This window comes from Notothenia coriiceps, unplaced genomic scaffold (assembly GCF_000735185.1).
Source record: "Notothenia coriiceps isolate Sejong01 unplaced genomic scaffold, NC01 NC01_scaffold00018996, whole genome shotgun sequence".
Lineage (NCBI taxonomy): Eukaryota > Metazoa > Chordata > Actinopteri > Perciformes > Nototheniidae > Notothenia > Notothenia coriiceps.
The window spans coordinates 343299-354269 of record NW_011351697.1 but is presented as its reverse complement, the minus strand read 5'-3'; the positions used below and the strand labels follow the sequence as shown (position 1 = coordinate 354269).

The following is a 10971-nucleotide window of genomic DNA, read 5'->3' as shown; positions in this document are numbered from 1 at the left end:
TTGGACACTTCAAAACCCGGCAAACCCTCCGTAAAAGTAAACTTCAATACTCTTTTGGCGGGTGACAAAAATACCGTTCCCTACGCAAAGGTACCTTTGCCGTATACCACTTCTATAATCTAAACTGCATCTCGACAACTCCGTACCTCTTCCACTATATGTCCACTTCTAACACCCTGCTGGTCTGGGCACAGGTAACCTCGATGTCGCTTTCCAGCCATCAACGCATCTAAGCGTATTATGGGATGTCATCAAATGCCGTTGGCATGGCGACAGATCATTCGCCATCAAGTTAGTTCAAAAGTTTGCAGTTCCAATATTCTGCTGCTTTTCCAAGCCTTTTTACTTTCTTTTCTTCTCTCATCACACATTCAAGCCCCCAGTGTTCATATATAATTTCAATCTAAATTCTTCACTTTCTTCTTACACATTACATTTCAGCGTAGCAGTTTAGCGTCAGCTTTTCAGCATAAAGCATTCCCACTAGAAATGTCTTCAGGGATTGCATTCTCTAGTCTGGTTTGTTCCCCACATCCTAACCTCTTTCCAAACCTCTTCCTCTAAGACCAGACAAGGCCGCGCAGACCTGGACCTGCGTGATGGAGCTGCCATGTTGAAAGAGAAGCAGCTGTTCGCCCTCTTCCCCACCATTGACAGACATTTCCTCCAGGACATCTTCAGAGACCACAAGTAAGAACATTACATTGACAATGTATTTGTTTGATTTGTTTGACAGAGACTCTATTATCGATTAAACATGTATGTGATGTGTTAAAGTACAGTTCCTTACTCTGTTTATTTGTTTATTCTTGCATAGTTACAACCTGATCCAGACAGAGCTGTTCCTTCGCTCTCTACTAGACGAAGGGCCCGTAAAGACAGTAGTTGCCCCCGAGCCTCCTCGGTCCGACCACCTCAGAGCAGCCAGCAAGGAGCGGGAGAAGGTACTGGCAAACACCAGCATGGAGATGAAGAGATGTGTCCTTACTGGTTACTGGCTTTGCTAAACTGCTGTGTGTTTCTCTATGTTCCCTTTTGAATTTTCCAGAGGCAGAAGCCCCCGGAGTCAACCGTACTTGACTATCAGGATACGGAGGACCCGGACTACCAGGACTTCAGGGCCGAGGCCAGCCAACAACGGGAGCGACAGCTCGAGTGTTTCTCCAAGGCTGCTGAGGCCTACCAGCAAGGAAGGAAACAAGTTGCTTCATTTTACGCTCAGCAGGTGAGGCGCTGGATGTCTTACAATAATATTTTCACTCGTAAAGCAATGTCTTTTGCCCAACACTGTGGGGGGAAACATTATCATTTAGATCTTCTTGTATTGTCTCTTTGAATTTGCAGCTCTTATTTTATTTGTAATCCTCCACTCACAGTTTATGCATTTGCATCACCTCTCCTGTAGGGACACCTGCATGGCCAGCAGATGCGTGAGGCCAATCACAGAGCAGCAGTTCAGATTTTTGAGAAGGTTAACTCATCGCTGCTGCCCAGCAACATCCTTGACCTCCACGGGCTGCATGTCGATGAGGCCCTGCAGCATCTGGCCCAAGTGTTACAGGACAAAACCACAGGTAATGAGGGCTCTCCTATGCTGTATGTTTAACAATAATAGTCATTGGAGGATTAATTTTTTGTAAATGTTTTAGGGGCATTTTACACCTTTTTTATTTGTTAGTCCAAGTTGACCCATGATAGGGAATGAGGGGAGATGCATGTTGAATGACACATTTAATGCCACTTAAGTCATAGCCCACCACTGCCACTAAAATCCAAAACATTTTCCTGCATTTCCTTTTGATCAGTCTCACGGTCCTGAAGTGGTAACCCTTCTCTTTTCAGAACATTTGGCAACATATTTTGCTAAGCATCAAGATGATAGATGTTGCAAAATACAGAAATGACTATCAAGCATTGATAATCAGAATATCTTATCAAGGACACTTGCAGAAGTCCGTGTTCCCGTCGCTTTGTCAAAGTTTGTGCGAGCTTCTCCCCTTAACTGTATGGTGTGTGTTGGTTTGTTTTTCTTTGATCCTCTTTCTGAGTAGACTGTGAGCAGGGTCTGTGTCGACCTCAGCTCTCTGTCATCACAGGAAGAGGGAACCACAGCCAGGGGGGCGTGGCCCGCATCCGCCCTGCCGTTATAGACTACCTCACCAACAAAAGCTACAGGTACACACACACACAGAAAACACATACACACAAACACACAAAAAAACATACAAGCAGAGCATGTTCATCGTCACCCACCTTTTCTCCTATCTCTTCATCTCTCAGGTTCACTGAGCCAAAGCCAGGTCTCGTGTTGGTCTCTTTGAAGTGAGAAGAACCGGGTCTATTGGATTCAAGCTTAAGCTGCTATAGAGGACAACATACACACGTACACAGACATACACTTCTACAACGCTAAATATACAATTACTATAGTTTATACAGTACAATACACTCAATTTGTTTTTGGTACCTTTTTTATCTTGCTTTCTCTCTATGTTCACTCCATAAGTCGTCTTAATCTTTGGGAAATTTAGGAGAATTTCGGTTGAATCATAAACTTGATTCAGATCTTAAAAGAGTTTTAATTTGTTAGAATAAATTGAAACACAAATAAGGTATTTTTAAAGCAGCTGTAAAGCTAGAATGTATGTACATTTTAAAATAAAATAGTTTTATAGTGTTGCAGAATATACTTTATGTTTATCTTTAAGCCTTTAAGATAATTTTAAAATCGAAATCCCTTTTTGTTTTGAAGGCATGATGTTTAATAAGGTGTTATTTAATTGACTCATCTGCAGTAATGTTTGAGACGTATTATGAGGATTTTATCAGACTTGAATTATGATTGCATGCTGTCTTCTTGGAGGTTGCTCTCTAGGAATTTAAGTATTATGGCATATTTTACGAGGCACTAAAAAGTATGGATTTAATTCTCCATTAAATGCATGCGATCTATCCAGATGCTAAGGAGAAGGTTTTTTGTGTCTCTTGGTTTTAGTGTTTCACAGCCAGTTCTTAAATATTGTTAACATCCTCCTTTTAGAGTTCTGCTGAACATAAAACGGCAACTGCTTATTTTCTTAAGGCCGAACCAAGCTTAGCTGCTAATATGTGGAGATTCAAACTCAGGAACAGATACATCAGTGTTTGGTTTTCTTTTTTCGAGGCCAATTGACTTACATCTCCAGACCTTTCATGGTAGCTACTTGTTTTTTAAAGCGTTGTGCCAAATTTTTATAACAGTTGTATTCCTCAGGTTGCTTCTCGATTTTTGTAGATTTAAAATAAATCCTCATTTTTTCTATCGGTGTGATATTTTTCATATTGGTTCAACAACAATGTTGAACAATTGTACTGACTGTACATAATGTTGTTGAATTAATTATAAAGAGAAATGTGTATTTTTATATTCATTTGTTTAAATGGTTTTACAGATAATATTGTATTGTGGAATAAACTCACATTTGTTTACAATTCATGACTACTGCATGTATGGCTTTACACCAGAAACACATGTGTATCTTGTATTTTTTTATTTATTATTAAATATCACTAAAATAAAAACCAATAAGCTATCGGAACATGAAAAAAGAAAAATCAAGATCCATTCACATTTATAATTCACGATCAAATAAGGATACATACAGTATTACCTTCGGTTCATAAACCAGTGTCCATTTATTCTTTCTTTATCCACTTTATAACACTTGAGCAATTCAAGAGCATTGTAACTTGAGTAATTGTTCATTATGATAATACATTACAGTTGTGATCAAAGCAACAACTTTTAAGATTTTTGAATAACATTTTGAAAATCCACAAAGGAGAAAAACATGTAAAAGCCCAGCTGCTGTGGGGGAGGAAGGCAGAAGATTGTGTCACACCTCCACACTGCGACGAGCGGATGTGCTTTACTTTTCTTGTCTCTCATACTTTCTCACTTCCCTCCTCTATTTACCGAACTAGGCTTATTCAGGCAGATGCCAAATTACTTCGCCCGTGTGTCTGATCGTCACAAGTAAATACAGACTTTAATAAATGTGTTTGAGGGCATCCGGTTCAGCTGATTATTATAAATACCAAATTGTTTCTGGAGTTTAAAGGATTTCGTCTTCTGTCTTCAAAAGCGGCATCCAGCATCGACCGTTTAGAGATCGAAAAGACTGACAAGAAAGGTAATTTTCTTTTTCTTTGTCTTGATTTGTTTCCATTTATTTTATTTGAAAATGTAATTAATACTTCATAATGATGGCAAAAAAAGACAATATTTTTCAGACATTTAAACTATTAAGTAAGTGAAGACTTCGGGGTGTTCCTCTCTCATTGGAACAAAAATAAATGTGTTTTATGTAAATTAAAGCACACTTTTGAAAATGAATTGCTCTGCCACTGGACTTAAATTAAGACTACTTTCTGAGAGATGAATTCAAGAGTTGAATTGTGGAAAAATACTCTGATTAAATTGTCCCATTTACGGTTATGGTGGTCTTTCCATCTATGTGCCATGGCAGGTGGTTTTGAGGTTGTAACGTCTAACTGCTGCCTAAATGAATTCTTCAACGTGTATGCACCAGAGAAGTAAAAATAAACCATCAGCAGTATTTTAGCAATCAATATGAAATGAACCATCAAGATTTCTATCTTCCCGCATGTAAGAATATAACAGACATAATTCTCCACGATCAGATGTCTGTTAATGGGTAAACTGCAGAATCAGGACTGGTTATGAGGGAGATTAATTACAGGGAATGGAGCCTGTAAGGCTATAAATATAAGCTTGGTAATACTGAGAGAATGAATATGTTGTTAGTAAGCTCCTGTTAAACTCTTCAAAATTATATCTTGAACTCTGGGTCACACCCAATCACATAAATCTTTACTTCCGTATTTAATCAATACTATATTGTACGTGACGTTGACCTTTCTCTGTAAATAGAAAATGGTGCTGCCATAAGGACAAAATGTCATCTTCAAATACAATACTCTAGCGATTGACTATCTTTTTTAGTGTGTAAGCAGTTACTCATTTGTCATGTTTAAACATGTTCTATGAAGAGCCACACTGCTGTCATTTTGTACGCCATGTTGCATGATGTATGAGAAGAAACTGTAAACTGTTCTAGATTAAGGTTTGACTTAAATGAAAAATTAGCTAAGGTCTTTCAGTTTCTCTATTTTTAAGTAAGACAACCTTTTGCTAACTGTCCTCTTATGATCGTAACATGTCCTCTCTTCATCAGTAGACATCCTTCCTCAACTCTGAGAGGTTCAACCTGTTTGGAAAGGATGACAGCCGTCATTAGAGAGAAGGACCGACATCCGACCTCGCTGCAGAAACACAACAGAAGTGATACGAGACAAGATGGATTAAAGATCTGAGATGTTGTCTGGGGCGTGTGTGAAGTTGATTTTAAACCTGTTCCATATGAACAACGTTAAAACGCTCTGAAAAGAGAGACATTATAGTTCAGTTCAACAAACTGAATGACCGCTGAAATCTTCAGAAATTGAGTTACCACATGCCAGGACTACAAATCACCTGCTATGAAAACTACCACTTGAACACAGAAGTACGCTGCCTTTGTCTACAACGTAAACGTGTTGCAGAAAAACTATCCCTAAGACTTTCCACATAACCACAAATATCCAAAGGAGTGAGACCGTCGGCAGCAGCCATGAACGAGACCGAAGAGATGGCGCTGAAGTGCGTCCTGGTTGGGGACAGTGCCGTGGGCAAGACAGCGCTGCTGGTCCGCTTCACCTCAGAAACCTTCCCAGAAAACTACCAGCCCACAGTGTTTGAAAACACAGGGGTGGAGGTGTACATGGACGGGGTTCAGATCAACCTGGGGCTGTGGGACACGGCGGGCAATGACAACTTTAGACAAATCCGACCGAGATCCTACCACCAGGCTGACGTTGTGCTAATCTGCTACTCTGTGGCCAACCCTAACTCTCTGGCCAGCGTCCAGAACAAGTGGATTGCTGAGGTTCGAGAGAACTTGCCAAGGGTGCCGGTGCTGGTTGTTGCAACCCAGACAGATCTGAGGGAGGTGGGGCATTACCGGGGAAACTGCATCTCAGCAGCAGAGGGGAGACGTGTGGCTCATGAGGTCCACGCTAAAGGCTACCTGGAGTGCTCCTCCTTAGGTAACCGTGGTGTGCAGCAAGTTTTTGAGCATGCAGTGCGAACAGCCATTAACCAGGCTAGGAAACAGGCCAGACGACGGATGTTCAGCCTCAACCAGTGCAGGGTGTTTTGACCTTTGAACTTGACTCGGGGGGCACCTCAGCCTTTATGAGAGGACATGTTTTAATAAGGGTCCCAGTGTGCTGTTCAAACAAAGTGAGAATCCATTAAGGTACAAGAACCCAAAGCTGTATTTTTTATGTTAGGTAGGGTTTTTCTACACTGATGGGTCTCCTGTGCCCTCCAAAACACTTCTCTAAATTCAAAGAATAAAAATGAAAATACTTTGATTTAGTCATGCGTCTACTCAAATTAAAGTTCTACTTTTGTTTGATTCAGGGAGACGTGAAAAAAATACTTCATCTTCAATTCCTCTGAACTGTTTGTGAATGTACCACAGCACATCTCAGGGGTATTTCAAATGTGGTATCAGAATTGTTTTGTGTTTAACAAATACTCCATTGTTCAGGGCAAGGCACACTTAAATGCTTAAATTAAAGTTATAATAGATTTAATCTTGACACAGCATTGTTTTTTCTTAACATCTCAGTTTGGGATTTGATTGGCAAATGTAATTATTATCTGGGTTATAGAATGGATGTGGAGATAAATGATTTCACTGCCACAAATAAAATGAGTTATACAAGTTGTACAGTTGCATGGATCTTTTACAGATTTTTCAAGAACGAGGAAAATAATGTTCTCAGGCTCCAAAAATATAATTATTATCAAGTCAGGAAATCATTTTGACTGCATATTGAATTTTGTCAGCACCTATTCAAACGCCTCAGAGTATGAATAAGACAATTTGAGCTACATTTTAGCTGCATCAGGATATACTGTATATGTAAAGCTTATTCTCAAATGACATTTCACTAGATGTGACCAGGCAATACCCTGTCAGTAGCTCAATGCAGGCAATTTGTTTCTAAAGGTTATTTCTTAATTTTTATTTTATTTAAATATGCCTGTTTATGTATTGTTAGAACGTATGACCCGTTGCAGTGAAATACAATGTGACTAGTGAACACATTTCAGTTATTAAAAAGCAAGAAACCTTAAAACATTGATTAAATTGTTGTTTTGATTCATACAAGATATCATTTGTAAGTTTATTTTATACAAGTAGAGAATCCCAACTTTTAGAAATTCTACAATAAAGTGAAGAAACATTGAACATAAGCATTATCGGACTTCTTGACACTGATCATTGTGCTAAATAACGGCTTTTGTGATTTTATTTGTATAACTGTTAAAAAAAAGAAGACATGACCTTCTACTTAGGTTTCTTGCAAACTTGTCCATACATTAAAGCTAAGGATTCAACACATTGACACGGCATTGTGTAATTTCTGCAAATTTTGTTCGTAACAAAAAATGCTTTCGGAAATCATCTAATGATCTAAGATGAAGTATTGGTAATTCCGCCTTGGTTTTTACCTGCCTATCTTTTAGCGAGAGTTTGCGTTGGATTTGAATATGTGTGCATTCATCATCAATGCGCCCTTTTATGCCTTAACTCCTATAAACTCAGTAAGAATTTATAAAGGATAATTTATACATTTTTATGGAAACAAGTTCTCTTCTTAAAAGAGTATTGTGCCCATGTGTCTCATGTCTTATGTTACAGGTTTTGTATGTTTTGCATATCACATCTTAAATCAAACTTATATCGTGTGAAGTGTATTAAGCGTTTGCCAAATCTATGTATGAAATCTGTATTATAATACACAGATGAAATGCATTAACAAATTATTTAGATTAGAACATTTAAGTAGCGTCTTATTCCTATTTTTCTATATTAAATCTAATTTTTCGGATTTGAATAGATTATAAAAAGCTTTTTCTTGAATGATGATTAGTAAAAAATGTTGTTTGGAAAGCAATAAAACAATAGACTTGTGTTCTTTATGAATGTATTACAATACAAGACGACTTCAAATCTTATCCAAGTGAAGTCAGTTTTTTATTTTTATATTTATTTATTATATGACATGGTCTCTATATCACATGTCAGTAAATGTGATATGAGCCTCTGTGTGTGTTTGTAGCTTTGAATGTAAGAAGATGACTTGAGGAAATAAAAACTATTCAGAGCTTAAAGATTTATTGTAGCTGCATTATAGAGACGGCGAACAGTCGACCAGGAACAACCAGGAAAAAGTTTAGAAAAGCTATTCCTCCCCCTCATGCTTCTCTCCCGCTCTTTCTCTTCATTTCTTTGTCTTATGTGGTGTTAAAAGGCGGCTGAGAATGAGAGATAAAATACAGGCTTTTCAAGGATACGCCGAAAAACACTTTACCACATCCCAACAAAGACACACACACAAACTTCTTTAATGTTACAATTGGTAAAAGAGAAACTTGTGTTTTTCTTACATTTCATTAAGGGATACAGTGTAATCTTGACGTAGCCTATAACAAAACTTGATGGATTGACTATATTTCACATTATGAATCTGAATCCTCAAAGTAACTAAAATGATCAAATACATGTTGTGAAGTAAAAAGTACAATATCGATTAGAAATATTTAGTGTCAAAAAATGGAAATACTCATGTTAAGTATGAGTACCTTGAAAATGTATAAGTACGGGCTGCCATATAGCTCACTTGGTAGAGCTGGTGGCCCATGTATAGGGACTCAGTTCCCATGCGGAGAACCCAGGTTTGAATCCGGCCTGGGACCATGTACGCATGTCATCCCCTTTATCTCCCCCTTTCAACACTGTCATCTCCCATAAAGGTTAATCTGGCCCTAAACATTTTTTTAAAAAGAAAATGTATAAGTACATGTACTCATTTAACGTCCACCACCCTGACTATGTGCAAATGAATTCCCAAAACATCTATCTTAATAAATGTACCCCATATAATCCAAAAATATGGTCACATACTGTCCGTAATACAGTTTGTGTTTTTGTGTTTTAAGTAATAAAGAGAAAAAACTGTTTAGCATGTTAGTCGGCCTGCCATGGACTAATCTTTCATCTGTCACTGTGCTCTCCCACAACTACCACAAAGTCTTAACCCACTTACTGTCTACACATACACACACACACACACACACACACACACACACACACACACACACACACACACACACACACACCCACCGACACACACACACACACACACACACACACACACACACACACACACACACACACACACACACACACACACTTCTCAATCCCTTTTGATATGTTACCAAGGAGCCTTTTTCACGGCAGACATTTTGACTAACTTTGAACAAAAAGTAAGTTTGGTAATGGCTGCATTTCATTTAGGTGTTGTTGTTCCACAATCCTTATATTGTTCACAAATAAAATAACAAATAATTCAGCTAATTTATATAAGCTCAAGTTGAAGAATAGGAAGATAACTTAAGCAAATGTATTTTGAACTTAGTTACAGTTAAAGATTCAGATTAAAGATACTACATACAATGAATTATACATTACATTGTGATATAAAGTAGATCAGGTAAATCTTTATTAGCTTCCCCTTTATCAGCTGCAAAATAAAATGTATGTTCAATTTGATCAATGTTGATCAAAAATTATAATGTCATCTACATGTTTCTAATATTATAGATTCTGTTTAATTAATGCTTTTATGTTTTGTACTTGTATTTCTATTTTCACCTAAGTCAACTAACTGAGTACCCGGCACCAGTTGTGAAGAACCTGGTATAATGTTTTGTTTAATATTATACAAGTTAAATATACAGCTTTGCGACGCAGACTATGCTTGTTAGTAGGATTAGTTAGTATTGCTTTGGATTTGTTGACTATAAGAACATTACAGAATATCACCAGACTTGATCACCCTACTTAAGATGACTTAAGTATTGTAAACCTCAAATGATGTCTACGTCCACAGGCAGGCATTGTTCACTAGACGGTGCTACCCCAATATTTTGCTAATTCAGTTGTTATCTGTCTCTACTTCAAAGAGACAGTAAGTCTCATCCTCTTCTCTGAAGCTCCCCCCCACACACACACACACACACACACACACACACACACACACACACACACACACACACACACACACACACACACACACACACACACACACACACAGGAAACACCTGTCCTATACAAGCTCAGTACCACCGAAACCTACTGACACATTAACACATCACATCACCATACACAGTAACTGCACAATAATATAATANAAAAGTCAAGCCGAATTAGTGTTGATACTGCAGGAGACGTATTGTGTGAAGAGAAATTGAAGATGTTTAATTGCTGATATATTTATGATCCACGTCACGTATTCAGTGTTGGTGACAGTTCTTCCAGTTTTTCTAGAAGTCTTCTCATCAGGGCTCTATAAATAGAGAACTACGGCAGATGTGTAATATGTAATGCAGCCGAACTGTGTATTACAATGCCGTTATGTGATGACTTCCAAAGAGAAAAGCAAAAACACCCGGAATAAACTATTATTTTCTTTTTTTTCAAATGTTTTTCGGATTTGATATCGCATAAACACCATATCCCAATGAGCATTGCGGCTAAAACATCCAATCACCGAGCTTCAAGCTGAGGATCTTGGGTAATCAGTTCAGTGGTGTGTATCGCAATGATGCTCGAAATGTCCCTTATAGGCCTATGTCTGTTTCCGGTGACTCTATTTTGAAATTCAGTTCCTGAGGAACGGCTAAAAATTCAGAGATGATAGAATTAAATGAATAAATAAAAACAAGGATAATTGTGTGTTATTTTTGATTAAATAACAGTGTGTTATTTACAAAAGAATAACAAATTAGAA

The 10971-nt window shown here is 37.9% G+C and overlaps 3 protein-coding genes across 4 annotated transcripts in view; all 3 read left to right on the top strand.

The window, feature by feature from the left end:
- Positions 1 to 3471, top strand: part of n4bp2 (NEDD4 binding protein 2) — a 78927-nt gene extending 75456 nt beyond the window's left edge. Inside the window, exons 11-16 of the mRNA XM_010778031.1 lie at positions 566 to 690; positions 818 to 944; positions 1049 to 1225; positions 1406 to 1574; positions 2052 to 2175; positions 2281 to 3471. Coding sequence (XP_010776333.1) covers positions 566 to 690; positions 818 to 944; positions 1049 to 1225; positions 1406 to 1574; positions 2052 to 2175; positions 2281 to 2326 — 768 coding nt within the window. The 3' untranslated portion in view covers positions 2327 to 3471. The remainder of the gene's footprint in view (positions 1 to 565; positions 691 to 817; positions 945 to 1048; positions 1226 to 1405; positions 1575 to 2051; positions 2176 to 2280) is intronic.
- cp (ceruloplasmin) overlaps positions 1 to 10971 on the top strand; it is a 737508-nt gene that overhangs the window by 507174 nt on the left and 219363 nt on the right. The window lies entirely within an intron of this gene.
- On the top strand, positions 3971 to 7452 carry rhoh (ras homolog family member H). Of its 2 annotated transcripts, none has more exons than XM_010778033.1 (2): positions 3971 to 4172; positions 5241 to 7452. In XM_010778033.1, the coding sequence occupies exon 2, from the start codon at positions 5673 to 5675 to the stop codon at positions 6258 to 6260; it is 588 nt and encodes a 195-aa protein (XP_010776335.1). In that variant the 5' UTR covers positions 3971 to 4172; positions 5241 to 5672; the 3' UTR covers positions 6261 to 7452. The 2 variants fall into 2 exon arrangements, with proteins under 2 accessions (XP_010776335.1, XP_010776334.1); XM_010778032.1 differs by having other exon boundaries at positions 5238 to 7452.

Coding starts and splice junctions, on each gene's coding strand:
- rhoh (XM_010778033.1), top strand. CDS start 5,673: ATGAACGAGACCGAAGAGATGGCGCTGAAGTGCGTCCTGGTTGGGGAC.